Source organism: Acipenser ruthenus, chromosome 44 (genome assembly GCF_902713425.1).
Source record: "Acipenser ruthenus chromosome 44, fAciRut3.2 maternal haplotype, whole genome shotgun sequence".
Taxonomy (NCBI): Eukaryota; Metazoa; Chordata; class Actinopteri; order Acipenseriformes; family Acipenseridae; genus Acipenser; species Acipenser ruthenus.
The window spans coordinates 7,963,879-7,981,193 of NC_081232.1; the positions used below are offsets into that span (position 1 = coordinate 7,963,879).

At 41.7% G+C, this 17,315-nt stretch overlaps 3 protein-coding genes across 3 annotated transcripts in view; 1 reads left to right on the forward strand and 2 right to left on the reverse strand.

The window, feature by feature from the left end:
* LOC131709686 (butyrophilin-like protein 1) overlaps positions 1-17,315 on the reverse strand; it is a 69,366-nt gene that overhangs the window by 38,567 nt on the left and 13,484 nt on the right. The gene's annotated exons all lie outside the window — the stretch shown is intronic.
* LOC117967125 (CD276 antigen-like) overlaps positions 1-17,315 on the forward strand; it is a 138,601-nt gene that overhangs the window by 16,274 nt on the left and 105,012 nt on the right. The gene's annotated exons all lie outside the window — the stretch shown is intronic.
* The window catches only part of LOC117398790 (CD276 antigen-like), a 165,208-nt gene continuing 159,039 nt past the window's right edge, over positions 11,147-17,315 (reverse strand). The window contains exons 4-5 of the mRNA XM_059012351.1: positions 12,412-12,493; positions 11,147-12,038 (exon numbers count right to left, since the gene is read on the reverse strand). Of these exons, the coding sequence (XP_058868334.1) occupies positions 11,444-12,038; positions 12,412-12,491 (675 nt within the window). The 5' untranslated portion in view covers positions 12,492-12,493 and the 3' untranslated portion in view covers positions 11,147-11,443. The remainder of the gene's footprint in view (positions 12,039-12,411; positions 12,494-17,315) is intronic.

Genomic DNA, 17,315 nt, shown 5'->3' on the forward strand with positions numbered 1-17,315 from the left:
GGACGTTACTTCAGAAAGTCACACACCTTCAAAATGTTGGTTAAACTGACTTTGGCTACATAACTAGCCTGATGTACTGTACGTAGCTCACTACAAACAAAAACACCTGCTCGAAAAAGAAATGATCTGACAGACACTCAGAAACAGGAAACTGTATGTCTCTGTGAAGGAACACCAAAGATTTCACATCAAAACAATTCGGAATTGATCAGTCCACTCTTAATAAACTCTACCGAAACCGGGAGCTGGCTTTGCTGTGCCTGATTTCATTAGATTGTACACATAGCGTTGTTTGAGTTGTTAGTTACAGTAATTATGTTGCGTTACAGCAATAAACTTAAGCTTATGGTGCGGTAAGTGTTTTAGTGGACTGGTTTCCTCCTGCACTGATATCATGTCAGCTAGCAAATTAAAGTAAGCAGCAGTTGTTCACGTTGTTTTGAACTAATATAGACAAATAATTATTTTTTGCTATTGTCTAATTAAACCTATTTGATGTTACACTACTGTAACATTAGTACAATATTACAATAAAAGACTACAGATATGGATTATCCCCAAATAACTCTGTATGGTAATTGGGATATTAAACGGGTTACACTGTATATACAGAGCATTTCAGAGTATTATTTCTGCAGTTTTGCTTGTCTACCTTTATTTTATATTGGTATTTGATTGCAAAAAATATATGGCAGCGTACATGGATTGTGAGAAGAGGAGCGCTGAAGAGTTTGAGCCGTGTTCGGAGGATTTCTGAAAGCAGCGACAGCACTTGGAGTATCTTTTACAGTGCTGGGACAAAATACTGTGAAGCCAGAAATACTTGCAACCAAAACATTCAGTGAATCACTCCCGTAAAACCTGTTTTACTCCAGAAATGTGGTGGCCTGTTGCAATATACGAAGTGGAATTTGAAAACCGCCTAATAAAAGTCTTGCAGATATTTATATAATATAATATATTTACAGTACTTGCAATGCACAGCCCTGGAGATGAAACAACACATTAGTAATTATCCCTGCATCAGTTCTCTATTTATCTAGTTCATTGTTTAAGTGTCCTTATAGCAAAGTCCTGGTTCTATCTAATTGATTATCTTTGCCTCATTAAGCCATTTGAAGATTTCTCTATTACAGGCACCTGACTCTTAGAGAGTCAGTTTTTGTGTAGAGAAGGAGAGAGAAGGGTGTGGTTGCTGTGAGGGCTTGTTAGAAAAAAAAAAAAAGTATTTTCAATCTACTGCTCGGGAGGAAAATAAAACAAAACACAACTCAGGAAAGAAATCTATATAAAAAAATCTGAATCAATTCTACAATCATCTTCTTTAGCGGAGTTTGAAATTCACCTTTGTGAATATTAATAGAGATTTATTGAAGTCTTTATATCCAGGCTGTGGATTCCTGGCCACTGTCTCACCAAGCTGTTCCTGCTTCACCCTGGGATTGAGAAGGATCATTTCTCCGAGCTGCCTTTCCATTTGGAAATGGTTTTTGTTGGAAGGATTTTTCCAAACCCAGGTGGTTCTGCGGCTGCACCGCTTCCTGAACGCTGGGGGAGATCAAGACAATTCACTCATTTTTCTTGTGCTGGATTCATTTTGTTCAGCTTTTATATATATATATATATATATATATATATATATATATATATATATATATATCTATCTGTGTTTTTTTCCTTAATCACCTGGATTGTGTACATATGCTTGTTCTGTTGTGTGTGTGTGTGTATATATATATATATATATATATATATATATATATATATATATATATATATATATATATTTCTGTGTGGATAGATGCTTGTTCTGTTGTGTGTATATATTTCTATGTGGATATACGCTTGTTCTGTTGTGTAGTTTTACACAAATAGTTTAGTCCAGGGCACACTTTGGACTCTTTGGCAATGAAGGACTGAAATGGATCTGTCTTGTATTTGTTGGTTCAATTGAACTGATTTGTGTATCTGTGATTATTGGATGTGGTTTATATTTGAAAGCAATTGTGAATTGAATTCTCATTCTTGTAATTGTTTCTTTGTCTCCTTGTCTTTCCCATTGCTGTGCTATTGTTATCGTTTCCCAATGTTTCTATCCTGTGTTTGTTGATTTACCTCAAAGCATGTTTATTGTAATGATGGTGACTTTCCCAGCGTTTATTGCTTGGATCTGGCACTCGGATCACTTACCTTTTTTATACCTGGCTTATTGCTGCTGGGAATAGAATTCCAATCCGGTAATTCCAATCATGTTTATTATCCTCTAGAGTCACAATCTTTCACAACAGAAATACAACATTATATACTGTATATGTTTTATCTTTTACAAAAGAAAGATTACTTTCTATGCGTAGAAATCTTGAATTTCTGTTGATATAAAGCGTTTATTTTACTGTGTACATTTTGCTAACTAATATGTTTTGTTCATACAACAATAAAATGGAACAAGATAGCGTTTGTGTCTGTCTTGCTTTATTGAATATGACTATCCAGCACACAGGAGCCTAAAGGGTTAATAAAAATGTTAGAAATGCATTGACTTTTTTTTTCCAAATATTATTTTATACCAATTTCAGGGGTAAAATTATCAATTACAATAATGTCTAAATCTGGTACCTGGAGTGCACATTCATTTTGAATCTGGATTTGAAGAGGTTAACTCAGACACTGGCACACAGATACAGCAGTTATGAAACATGACATTAACTCAGACACTGGCACACAGATACAGCAGTTATTAAACATGACATTAACTCAGACACTGGCACACAGATACAGCAGTTATTAAACATGACATTAACTCAGACACTGGCACACAGATACAGCAGTTATTAAACATGACATTAACTCAGACACTGGCACACAGATACAGCAGTTATGAAACATGACATTAACTCAGACACTGGCACACAGATACAGCAGTTATTAAACATGACATTAACTCAGACACTGGCACACAGATACAGCAGTTATTAAACATGACATTAACTCAGACACTGGCACACAGATACAGCAGTTATGAAACATGACATTAACTCAGACACTGACACACAGATACAGCAGTTATTAAACATGACATTAACTCAGACACTGGCACACAGATAGAGCAGTTATTAAACATGACATTAACTCAGACACTGACACACAGATACAGCAGTTATTAAACATGACATTAACTCAGACACTGGCACACAGATACAGCAGTTATGAAACATGACATTACCTCAGACACTGGCACACAGATACAGCAGTTATTAAACATGACATTAACTCAGACACTGGCACACAGATACAGCAGTTATGAAACATGACATTAACTCAGACACTGGCACACAGACACAGCAGTTATTAAACATGACATTAACCACTTCAAAGGAAAGAGCACCTCAAGGTTTGCCGTCTATTTTCTGTTTTTGTTTTTGTTTCAATCTGATCTCTTTGTGTTCATGCTCTGAGGCAGGTTTAGTAATATGATGTGTGTTTTGAACTCGGGAAGGAGAGATTTTTTTTTTTTTTAATTATTCTGTTGGGATGAAACCACATTCCTTATTTTTTATATATTTTTAGTTAATCATACATTTGTAAATCACAGACTATTTGAACTGTAGTTTAAATTGGAAAAAGCATTTATTTATTTTGCTGAGACTAATAAAATAATAATAGTTTTTGTTTATTATACAGTGAAGTAAGTACCTGTTTATTACAAATGCAACTATGAATAACTGAACGATGTCAAAACTGCCTCTGAATGTCCCTGCTCAAGGTTTGCCATCTGTTCTTTTTTTTTTTTCTTCAATCTGATCTCTTTGTGTTCATGCTCTGAGTCATGGTTAGTAATGTGTTCTTACATACCTGCACCTCTGTCACCAGGCTGGAGTTTGGTTAATCATTAATCATTGTAATATATAAGACAGCGTTCCGTTTTCACCTTTCTGCTCAGTTTGAGAAATAAACCTTTTCCCTGCAACAGCGCACCCTGCTTCAGTGCAAACTCGCGCTACCTTCATGCGTTTCATTGTGGCAACGTCTTAAATTACCGCTCTTGCTTCTTCGACTGATATTATATCAGCTGATCATCTAAACTATGAAATCTGCGCAATGACATCATCCTTCAAATCCTGACGGTACACAATAGCGGCGCTTATATGCAAAGTCATGACAGATTCCCTCACCACGTCTTTGCTGTACTTTTAAGGAAATGCGTTGTTACGCAGTTATGATTTTAGTAAAAAGATAAATAAAATCGGCCGTATCAATTCATAGTCATTTAGGGGAGGGGGTATTCGAAAGTCCGTGTCTGCTTAACAAGCAGGAAAAGAAGGACTCTGAATATCGTGAAGACAGATAAAACATTTAACAAGAGAAATGAATTCACGTGTTGTTGTCTGGTTACATTTCCAACACACACAATTATATCAAATGTATTTCTTAGTCAGTAGAAGTTTTACTAATTAGAATTTATATTTGTGTGTGTGTGTGTCTGAGTGTGTGTGTGTGTTTGAGTGTGCGTGCGGGTGCGTGCGTGCGTGCGTGCGTGCGTGTGTGTTTGTGGAACATCTCAAAGTTTGGGGATGTTTTGTTCGGCATTTCTGCTCGTGATTAAATCAGAAGAATGGGATTTTGGCTGCTCGATTCCTGCTCAGGTTTACATGGGGTTTTATAGCGATTTTTTTGTCATGAGAAAGCGTGACAACGTCACACAGTCATGACTGTAGAGTCGATTTTCACGTGCATGTAAACCCAGCCAATGTTGAGGCTGCTAAAGAAGCAACAGAAAAAAAGAAGAAAAAAAACTGTTTCTTGGGACTCATAACTTCAGGCATTACGATTTGACTGGCCAACGATAAGTTTGCTTTATTGAAGTTCACAAAAAAAACACGTGTTTGCTTGTTACGTGTTTGCTTGTTACGCCGGCTTTTTTATATCCTGTAATATTATTAATATGAATAATCTTGGAGAACGAATACTGTCGCCACCTACTGTTCAGAATCGGCTATTAAAACTGCTGTGCACACTTAACCTTTTAAAATCTCTGCATGTTAAATATTCTTGAATCTTCCCGTGTTCCTGATATATTTTGCTATACATCCAATAATACCTTTTTTCTATTTTTCTTCCGTCACCTCTACCATTTATATCCACCCTCTCATTCCCATCTAGTCCAATGTGAGCCGGAATCCATGCTAAAACTACATATAACCCTAAAACAGCAGCATTCTGAAATGTATTTATTTCCTTCACTAAATCTCTTCTATCACCCGCCCCTCCATTTTTAAACCGCCTGTGATCCCGATAAGGAATCTGAAACGATGACTGCTCTGTTCACCTTGACATCACAATCCATTGCAATGCCAATATAAATAATTGACACAGCGTCTGTAATATGAAAATGCTTTCCCACCTCAAATTCCGCTATATAAGAAGCTGCTGCAACCCTGCCCTTACCTGTATTTTTTTTGACACGTCTGTAAACAACTTGCAATAATTTTCACAATCATTTACCCATCTCAATTCACCTCTGTCCTTCACCTGCTCGTTCAACAAGAATAAATCAATCCGAGGAGTTTTGAGACACCCAAGGACTCATATTAGAACATACGCTTTATAATCTCAATCACAGCAAGCACATGACAGTATCTCATCCTGATCTTCAATATCTTTTTGAATTCTCACCCCAATAGTTTTATTACACTGTGACGGAAATATAATGGTTGTAAATCTCCCTCTCGACACATGAGGGCGCTAAGTAGCGAAAGGGAGAAAGGCTTTAGACAGGTTGGCCTGACAGTTCATTCCCTGGGTCGGGAAGTCAGTCAGCCTGGAAAAAGGCAAGACTCCGTTGCAGGAACGTATTGACCTGGAAGGTAAACGAGGTAGCAGCTGCAGGCAATAGAGTCAGCTGAAATCGTTTACCAAGGGGTCATGCATAATCACATAAAGGGGCTGGAGAATTGTAAATCTTTTCCTTGTATTAAGAGTATCGTGAGTGTTTGTTTGTTTGTCTTGTCTATAATTGTTACTTGAGTGTTTATAGATGGCTAACACATTCCGGAGCTGTCTCTAAGAGCCAGCACTGAACCCGGAACAGCACTGCACGATTTGTCACTCTTTAAACTGTATCACCCACCACGAGCACTACAGCACGCACCCAGGACTGGGGACCGTGGTTGTATATTGTGGGAGAGATACTGTGTTTATTGTTTAGGGCTGCAATCCCTGTGTATAACCAAAGTTTATTATTTGGTCACCAGACCTGGATTATAACAATAATAAAATAACTATTTTCCAGACCGGATTACAAATCTCTGTGTGTTTATTCCTGCACTGCATCACCTCTGCACCGGTTCATAATCACAACCACTTTGCCACAGGAGCCCATAAGGGTTAATCATGTTTGCATGAAAGACAAAATAAATTCTCAGTTCTTGTGCATTATATTTTGTTATTAAACTTTCATGGATTGACGTTGTTCTGTAAAAATGTGTTACATTTACTAAAATAAAAAAATAATAAAAATGCTTTTAAAAAGACCAAATTCCTATGGAGCCAGTTTTTATTTTAGATTCTATAGATTTTTTTAAGTTTTTACTGTGCAGGACAGCCGCTATAATTACCTTTATTAAAAATGTGCACGGATTAACCTATCGATTAATCAACTAATGGCCATAAATTAACCAATCAAATTTGTATCGAGTGACAGCCCTCATTTTCATATATTATCCATTATCCAAGTAAGATAACGGATAATATATCTGTTGATGAAAATGTGGTCAAACTGGACAAGTAATAAAATATTGGTGCGCTGCGACACGACAGCGTCCGGTTCAGGAATAAGACTCAGAGTCAGGAAAGCTGCAGTGAAAACTCTGCTTGCACTTCCATTAAACACAGAACAAACACACACACACTATTTACACACACAGGGCTTCTGTAATGTTCAGTCCAGCGCTGGAGAATGCAGAACCCAGACATGTCTGCCACACCTGACAGGGGGACCTTTGGTATTGAGGTGTAAGGGTTTTTTTGTTGCTAAATGTGCTGTAGAAAGTAAGGATTAGTATTTAAGCAATAGAACCTGAAGAAGAGGTCCGGTAAGGCCCGCCTCATGTCGTTCTGTCCCGCCTCGTCTCGTTCTGTCCCGCCTCGTCTCGTTCTGTCCCGCCTCGTCTCGTTCTGGCCCGCCTCGTGTCGTTCTGTCCCGCCTCGTCTCATTCTGTCCCGCCTCGTGTCGTTCTGTCCCGCCTCGTCTCGTTCTGTCCCGCCTCGTGTCGTTCTGGCCTGCCTCGTGTCGTTCTGTCCTGCCTTGTGTCGTTCTGGCCCGCCTCGTCTCGTTCTGGCCCGCCTCGTCTCGTTCTGTCCCGCCTCGTCTCGTTCTGTCCCGCCTTGTGTCGTTCTGTCCCGCCTCGTGTCGTTCTGGCCCGCCTCGTGTCGTTCTGTCCCGCCTCGTCTCGTTCTGTCCCGCCTCGTGTCGTTCTGTCCCGCCTCGTCTCGTTCTGTCCTGCCTTGTGTCGTTCTGGCCCGCCTCGTCTCGTTCTGTCCCGCCTCGTGTCGTTCTGTCCCACCTCGTCTCGTTCTGTCCCGCCTCGTCTCGTTCTGTCCCGCCTCGTCTCGTTCTGGCCCGCCTCGTGTCGTTCTGAAGCCCCTCTGACTCTGGCATGCTCGATTTGGTCCCATCACTTCTCACCAGGGATGCTAGAAATCTGTGGGCTGATTGGAGGGTTTTCTTTCTTGAAGGATATTTCTGTTTTTTCTGTTTTGTGTGGAGAGTCTGTTGAAGCGAACACCTCTTTCTGCAGGGTACATGACGGCACACACACCCTTTTCAACAGGGCTGCCAGATGATGTTTGCAACGCCCCACCAAACTGAACCAGCTAAGAAGGAGCCAAGTTGTGTTTTCTAAACCAACCAAAAACAGACCAAACACAGACTTGCATTTACTACTTAATAAATACTACATATTAAGAAAACAGGTATGCAATGTTGTAAACATTTTTTTTCTATTCCTGTGACAGGGTAGCGTCGCGGCCCAGGATGGTATCAGCAGGGAGAGACTCAGACACAGGAAGCTGCAGTTTCAAGAACGTTCATTACAAACAAACAAAACACTAAACAAATAAAAATCACATGAACAAAATAAACAACACAAGGGCCAAAACAAAAGGTCTACAAAAACTGACGGACATAAAGACAACACAGCAACACAAACCTCCACCTCTGTCACCAGCATTCATTCTAAATTAACACCCCTGATCAGCCTTTTTATACACCTGTGGCTGGAGCCTGATTAATCATTAATCATTAATCGAATCACGGCTCCAGCCACATTCCCACGTGCTTTGACAGGGAGGAATTTATGTATGTAAAGTTGGACTGTTGAACACCTTTACAGATTCTCTAGCTGCTGAAAGCCATGTCACTATATCAGCTCTGAAGCCAATCCTTCATCATGTGACCAACAATCTGCTCACAGAAGAGACTGATGACAGTGAGTTGGCCAAGCACATGAAGGCTGCCATAAAGGATGATCGGATTGCAAGGTACTCAACAGACAACATCAACAAACTCATTGATATTGCTGGTTTCCTAGACCCCAGATTCAAGGACAACTTCTCTGAAAATGTAGAGGACATAACTGCCAGCACAGCAAATGAGGCAGTAGTCACTGCTTCTGTTAAATTCCCCCAGGAAGATGTACCCACAGGAACAGAGAATGCTGCACAAGGTAGCCCAGGTGAAGGCTCGGCACCAGGTAGCCTTTGTCAGCTACTGAAGAACATTACCACAAAGCAGCAGCAGCTGCAGAGGAAATGTGTTGAAGTGGAGGAGTCCAATGAAACCAGAGCCAGGAGAGAGATCTCTCGCTGTTTAGCTTTGCCACAAATCACTGCTGAAGAGGATCCTCTGATGTGGTGGAATACGCATGCAGCAGATCTACCAACGTTAGCTAGTTTGACCAAGAAAATCCTCTGCATACCTGCTACAAGTGTGCCATCTGAACGGGGTTTAGTTCTGCAGGTCACATTTCAACACCATTTCAGTTAAACTTAAAACCAGAAAAACTGAATATGTTGGTGTTTTTACACCATAACCTAAAATGAAAATTCAAAAGCAAGGGCATGTTGACTGTAAATGCTGGTGGTGGTGTTTGTGTTAATGCACTAGTTGGGTATAAAGTTAAAGTGAATTTCAGGGAGGCTGTGTGGTCCAGTGGTTAAAGAAACAGGCTTGTAATCAGGAGGTCCCTGGTTCAAATCCCGCCTCAGCCACTGACTCACTGTGTGACCCTCAGCAAGTCACTTAATCTCCTTGTGCTCCGTCTTTTGGGTGAGACGTATTTGTAAGTGACTCTGCAGTTGATGCATAGTTCACACACCCTAGTCTCTGTAAGTCGTCTTGGATAAAGGTGTCTGCTAAATAAACAAATAATAAAATCAATATTGAAATAAACTGTTTGTCGAAACTTTTGACTAAAATTGCTACCAAGTTCATATTGTACTTAATTATATTATACAAAGAAAACATCTTTAAGGTTAATGGTTTATTTGGCCTCAGTTCAGTTTCAGGTTGAATACAGAAATGTATACAGACAAAGGAAAATAAATATATATTTTTTTCTAATAAATAGATTTTTCTTTACAGGACAAAAAATAATCTCCATACTATATTATTAAACAAGTTGAGCATATTTTTCTATTTTCTAAAATATACTAAAATAGTACAGAGAATTAAGACTAAGAATTTCTTGGTTTTGGAGTTAGGTTTCTATGTAAAAATAAATAATAATAATTAAAATAAAACCCATGTTCGATGCAACTGTTTTGTATTTGCTTCATTTTATAAGCGTGTGTGACAGGGATGGCTAAGTGGTGACGTCAGGCCAGACACAGGAAGAGTAACACTCAGGCAGGACCGCATGTAAAGGCGTTCGCGCCGTTTTATTTTAACAAACACAAAAATAAAATAAAAGGTTTGAACAAAAAAACACTTCACAGAGCAAAATAAAAAAGATAACCAAAAACAAATCACCAACACAAAACTCAGGTCAGGCTAAGCAGATCGCGTTCACCGATTCTGTGGTTATTTTAATGACTGTTTCTTTTTCCTCTCGTTCGCTCGTTTCCTCCTCTCGAACACCCAGACCTTGCAGCCAAAGCTACAGGTCTTTAATATCATGGCCGAGGGGCTAACTGGCTATTAATCCTCTCATTGCTGCTTGGCCACAGTCTGCACAGGTAGAATTATTAAGCGTGACTGCCGGCTAATTCAATAATCACTAGCTGACAGTCACGCATTCTCACAAGGTATTTTAAAAAAAAAACAAAACATCATGGCGGACGGCACCTCGCTCGTCCTTGCCAAACAAAAACAACTACGGCTTTTCACCTTCATATTTAAAACATAATAAATCATAATAATAATACAACAAAACAAATACAAAATAATAAAAAGTTAAAGAGGTTTATTGTAGAATTGATTCTGATTTTTTATATAGATTTCCTTTCCTGAGTTGTGTTTGTTATGCGGTTTGCAAGTATTAAAAAAAAGAAATTGGCACTAAATCAAATTCCACTGACAATACATACTTCGTATATTGCAACAGGCCGCCACATTTCTGGAGTAAAATAGGTTTTACAGGAGTGATTCACTGAATGTTTTGGTTGCAAGTATTTCTGGCTTCACAGTATTTTGTCCCAGCACTGTAAAAGATACTCCAAGTGCTGTCGCTGCTTTCAGAAATCCTCCGAACACGGCTCAAACTCTTCAGCGCTCCTCTTCTCACAATCCATGTACGCTGCCATATATTTTTTTGCAATCAAATACCAATATAAAATAAAGGTAGACAAGCACAACTGCAGAAATAATACAATGAAATACTCTGTATATACTTGAGATCGTTGATCGTCTCCAGCTCTTGTCAATGTCTTCACAGATAGAGAGGGATTTGTGCACGGAACGCAACTGGATAATAAAGTCACCTGATGATTTCCATCTCTCCTCCCCGACTTCAAAACACACACACTAACCCTGCCTCAGAGCATGAATACAAAGAGATCAGATTGAAAATAAAAACCCCAGAGAACAGACTGCAAACCTTGACGTGCGCAGGCAGGGCGTGGTACTGCAAGTGCTCTTTCCTTTGAGCTGAAGAGGTTAATGTCATGTTGAATAAACTGCTGTATCTCTTTGCTGGATTGTTCTGATATCGTGCAAAGACAATGAGAGTACAGATTATAGTTCAGTTGTCTCGGAAACAATGCGATTTAAAAAAATTATCTTCAACACTGAACACGTTTCCTAATTCAAACTGAATATTTAGTTTTGGGAGCTTGTATTAAACTGGGTAAATTGAGCAGTGCAGGGGAGCGGTCTGACTTCACTGGGCTCCTCGATCACGTCTGATAACGGCACTGCCTGTGCTGGACTTGCATGTCTTTTATAGAGTCACAGAACGACACAGAGACTTGCAATCACACAAAGAACAAGAAGAGGAAGAAGTGCTCCTAAACCCCTCCAGTCAGAGCTCGGGACTGTCACAGGAGCTGGTGCTGCTGTGGGTGGAGCCGGAACCACGACTACCTCAGTCAGGCCCCACCCGGACAGTCTAGTGTAAACAGAGCAGTCGTATTCTCCAGCATCTCCCTCCCTGACTCTCCTCAGCAGCAGTGAAGCGTTCCCGCGCTGCAGCTCAGAATCAAACAGACTGGTCCTGTTCACATACTGAGGGAGCTGATGGTCAAGCTGGTCCGTGTTGTCATGGTAACTGTGAACGATGCGCCCCGTTTCTGCTCTTCTCCAGATCACAACTGACTTCTCATCCCAGCCTCCAGCTGTGTAGTTGAAAGAGCAGCTCAGGATACAGTCCTGCCCCTCCGTACACTTCACTGAGCTCAGGACTTTGACAAACTCACTGTCGCTGCTCACACTGCCAGCAGCCAGTATGAGGACTGCCAATACCCCGGTAACAGCAGCAGCAGCAGGGCCAGTGAAGCACACTCTCCTCCTTAACTGGATCCTGGTCCTTCTCTTCAAATAGAGCCTGAACAGGAGAAGAGCAAAAAGTTCAGAAATATACACCAGGGTTCAGCAACACAGACAGACAGACAGAGGGTTATAAACACACACACACCCACAGGGTTATAAACACACACACAGGGTTATAAACACACACACAGGGTTCAGTACATTTATGACTCGGACACTCACTGGGACAGTTTGCTCCCAGGCTGCCTGATGTGATCCGGTGCCAATGAAACAAGTTCAATAGCGAGCAGAAACTTGAAACAGAACAGAAGACAAGAAGAGGAGAAAGTGACACATCAAACTCAGCGCAGAGAGCAGGACGAGAAGGGCACACATTGAAGCCAAGAGAAAAGAAACCCTGGAGTACAATACTGGATCGGGGGTCTTACTGGTTCCAGGGCAGCTCAGGTGAATTCAGGGACGCTTCTTCTCCTGCAGAGTCCATCCTCTTTGCACGCTCCCTCTGCATCTCTGTACCGACACACAAGAGAAATCTTAAATTCATACCACGTTACACACTGGAGTCACTAAATATTCAAAGACTCGTCTGTCTGTTTATCATTATTATTACACATCACAGTGCTCTTAGTTATAGACTATATACTCCAGGAAAGTTTCATGAAATTAAACCCACAAGGAAAGGGCCATTGTGAAAGCCTACAGATTAACAACCAAAAAACTACACTTCCCATGAGCCTCTCTTACAGGTTCACTTCAGCTACAGGAGGCACAGGGTCTCCCTCCCATTTCTTCAAGACCCAGAGCCTACACCAAACATGCCAACTTTGAACCCTTGTGAATACACTCCAACACTGCTTATTACAAACTAACCTGGCTGCACACACACACACTCGGACCTGCCTAATTGGGATTGCTGCTGAAATGGGATACAACTCTGGGAGACGGTTCTTCCCAATGCTATTGACGTTGTTTAATTGGGACGTCACTTTGTTTAATTGGGATGCAGTATTTTCAAATGATGAATGGAGATCGCTTTTCAGAGCAAGACAGGTGGTGCAGCGCTGTGCAGGGAGTGTGTGATTACACTGTGACTTGAGTACATTGAGTAAAGCACGCTGAGCTCCTGAAGGAGGAGGAGGAGGAGGAGGAGTCTCCTCTGGTTTCTCAGGCTGCTCTTGCAAAGAAAGTTGGCGTGTCAACATTGCCGGTGCGATTCACTTTGTTCAGGAATAATAAAAACATTGACTCGTATTTTCAATGATGTATTTATCATTTAATCATAATGTGATGTGATTTAATTTGTTTTCTTTTCATTAAGAATCAAAAAAGCGTGACTCGGGTCGTCTCAACTGCCTCTCGTTTAATTGGGACAGCCGCTTATTAGGAGCGTTCATTTCCATTATCCACCTCAAAATTGCCGATGTTTAGACATTAGAAAAAGAACCGTCTACTGCAGATATGTAAGTTAACATAGGCCATGTAAACTCATTGTTAGACTTCGTTTGCATTTTAATTCCAAACACAATCTGTACTTACAAAAATAGTCCGGCTTCACTTTAGGACATTATTATTATTATTATTATTATTATTATTATTATTATTTATTTCTTAGCAGGGTGACTTACAGACTTACAGTAAACAAAAATACATTTCAAGAATCACAGTACAAGTAATAATACAATTAAGAGCAAGATAAATACAATGACTTTGGTTCTAGCAAGTACAAGTATGACAAACTACAATTTAATAACGGAGCAGATAAGTGTCAGTGATAGTTACATCAGTATGTAATTAAATACAAAATACTACGGATTAAATAACACTTGACAGATTACAGTACTCAAAAGTACAGTGTTAAATGCAGTAAAATAGGGGGCAGATAAGAGCAAGTAAAGCGCATTTAAGTGTCCAGAGGGAAAAAAAGAGGAGTTCTACAGGTGCTGTCTGAAGAGGTGAGTTTTGAGGAGGCGCCGGAAGGTGGTCAGGGACTGGGCAGTCCTGACATCTGTAGGAAGGTCATTCCACCACTGTGGAGGCAAGGGTGGAGAAGGAGCGGGCTCTGGAAGCAGAGCAGCGTAGAGGAGGTAGGGCCAGTCTTCTAGTGCAGGAGGAGCGGAGAGGTCGAGTAGGGGTGTAGGGAGAGATGACTGTCTGGAGGTAGCTGCGTGCAGTCTGGTCAATGCATCTGTAGGCTAGTACAAGAGTCTTGAACAGGATGCAAGCGGTGATTGGGAGCCAGTGGAGTGAGCGGAGCAGTGGAGTTGCGTGGGAGAAGCGAGGCAGAGAGAACACCAGGCGAGCAGCGGAGTTCTGGGTGAGCTGGAGCAGACGGGTGGTGGACGCAGGGAAGCCAGCCAGGAGGAAGCTGCAGTAATCTAGGCGGGAGAGTACAAGGGCCTGAACCAGGAGCTGGGTTGCTCAGGAAGAATCGACAAGTGCGTGCCAGAGTGGAGATGTGCTGGGAATAAGAGAGGCAGGGGTCCAGGGTGACTCCAAGGTTCTTAGCGGAGGAAGAGGGAGAGAGTGTGGTAGATTCCAGGGGAACAGAGATAGAGAGATCAGAGGGGGTGGAGGAGGAGGGAATGAAAAGGAGGTCAGATTTAGAGAGGTTGAGTTTGAGGTGATGCGAGTGCATCCAGGAGGAGGTAGCAGACAGACAGGTAGAGATACAGGAGGTGATGGTGGAGTCAGTGGTAGGGAAGGAGAGGAAAATCTGAGCATCACCAGCATGTAAAGTGCTTTGTGGTGACCTGTTGCAAAAGGCGCTGCATAAAAATAAAATTGAATTGAATTCTGAAAGATAGCACAGTCATTTTTCAATTCATTTTTTTCTTGTGCTTCACTTTTGTTTGCTACAATTTGCTTTGCTTTTGCAATGTTGAAACGCAACGTCTGGCTCTGCTAACACAGACACACATAAGAACACAGTAGGTATACAATTCTAAAGTTTTGGCAGGGAAAGAACTCACATAGAAATAAGTTTTGATTATGAAAAAGCAAAATAAAAACTCTATAAACCAAGTGAAGAACACAGCAGCAGGTGTAATAATGATATTTGTGTAGTTATGTGTTTGCTTGTGGGTACTGGGTAGAGGGTTCAGAGTTATAACGTGCTCTGGACCTTCACCTTGCTGGAACTAAGAATATTGGACCTTCACATAAAATAAATGACAAGCCCTGATCTACATCGCTGAGTTGGCTACAGTGCTGGAGCGGTCTGCAGTCCCTGGCCTCATTCTCCATGACACACAAATTAAATTCCTGCTCTACGCAGATGACCTGGTCCTGCTGTCCCCCACAGAGCAGGGTCTGCAGCAGAGCCTGTCACTGCTAGAGCAGTACTGTCAGACCTGGGCACTAACAGTAAACCTGGACAAGACCAGAGTTATGGTCTTCCAGAAAAAAGCCAGATCTCAGGGAAACAGGTACCGCTTCACCCTGGGCATCGCCACACTGGACCACAGCACCAGCTACACCTACCTGGGTCTGACCATCAGTGCATCAGGGAGCTTTAACCTGGCAGTGAATGCATTAAAAGACAAGGCACACAGGGCTTTCTACGCCATAAAGAATCAACAAAATTAAACTACCAGTAAAAACTTGGCTTAAAATTATTGACAGTTATTGAAGTGATTCCTCTCTATGGCAGTGAAGTGTGGGGACCCCTCATAAACACTGATTACAAAACATGGAACACAAGCCTCTGAATCATTAAACCTGGAAATGGCAAAAACTCTTCTACAGCTCCACAGAAACATACCCAACAGTGCGTGCAGGGCTGAACGGGGCCGGTTCCCATTGCTACTCAAGATTAAGAGAGCAAAAAATGACTGGGTCCATCGAAACCAGACTGACCCGTGAGCATCTAAACCAGGCTGACCTGAGCGACACTCTGTGCCCAGAACAGAATCCCCTCAGCACTGCAGAACGACACACTGCACCCAGAACAGAATCCCCTCAGCACTACAGAGCGACACACTGCACCCAGAACAGAATCCCCTCAGCACTGCAGAGCGACACACTGCGCCCAGAACAGAATCCCCTCAGCACTGTAGAGCGACACACTGCACCCAGAACAGAATCCCCTCAGCACTGCAGAATGACACACTGCGCCCAGAACAGAATCCCCTCAGCACTGCAGAATGACACTCTGCACCCAGAACAGAATCCCCACAGCCAGCTGGTACTGACGCTCACCCAGCTGAGCCAAATTAACCCCTGTGAGCTTCACAACACCAAGAAAAAACAACTCTCAAACTCAATAATGACAAAAACTGACATACAATTAAAACACACATAGAAGCCACATTGGAAAGACTAATTAAAAACACAGAGCAAACTAGAGTGCTATCGGGCCCTAAAAAGAGACTTTACCCCAGCTGAATACCTGGTCAGGGTCAAAGACACAACACTGAGGCAGATCCTGACCAAGTACAGACTCAGCGACCACAGCCTGGCCATCGAAACTGGCCGACATAAAAAACCCTAGAGTGCCAGAGAAACGTGGCTGTGCTGTCACTGTGAAGTGGGAGAGGTCGAGACAGAGATGCACTTCCTGTTACACTGCTCCCAATACAAACACACCAGAGACATGTGCTTCCCCATCAGGTGACAGAATTCCCTGGACTCTCCGACACGGAGAAACTGCCAGTCCTGTTAGGAGAGGGGCAGCAGCTGCCTGCCACACCCTGAGAGACGTCACAGACACTCTGTACTGAGACCAGACACAAGTGTAAATACGAGGGGGGGGGGGGGGGGGGGGTAAGGGATGGAGGGGCGTATAGGGGAGGGGGGGGGGGGGGAGAGAGTATATTTGTATTGATGAGTTGTGTTGATGTTTGTTGTTTAAATTCTTTGGCAAAACTTAATTTATTTTGTCATGCCAATAAAGCTTCTTTTGAATTTGAATTGTACTGAAAAACGTATCACTGAGACAAGGCAGGAGATGTCAAAGAGGAAGTGTCATCATAAAATGAACACGTTTCTAGCAGGTTAAAAAGCACATTTGGAAATAAAACTATATGTGGAAACTTAAAGGAATCGCCCCCCCCCCCCTCCACCCCCCAGTAATTCGAGCCTTGACCTTTGCCTCTTTTGCTGAAGGAAAAACATGTTTTTATCAATGTGTTGTTTCTTCTAGTAAACTAACAGCTGTTATAAACTAAAATACTTTCTATAGCCATCACAGGTATGCGACAGACAGCATTCATACGAGTACTCCACTGTCTCTGTATTCCTTAAACTTTGCCGGTTCAATTATGCCACCTCTATACACCATTTACATTTAACACAGAAATAAAAAGGAGGGCTCTCCAAATTAGAAGGAGATTTA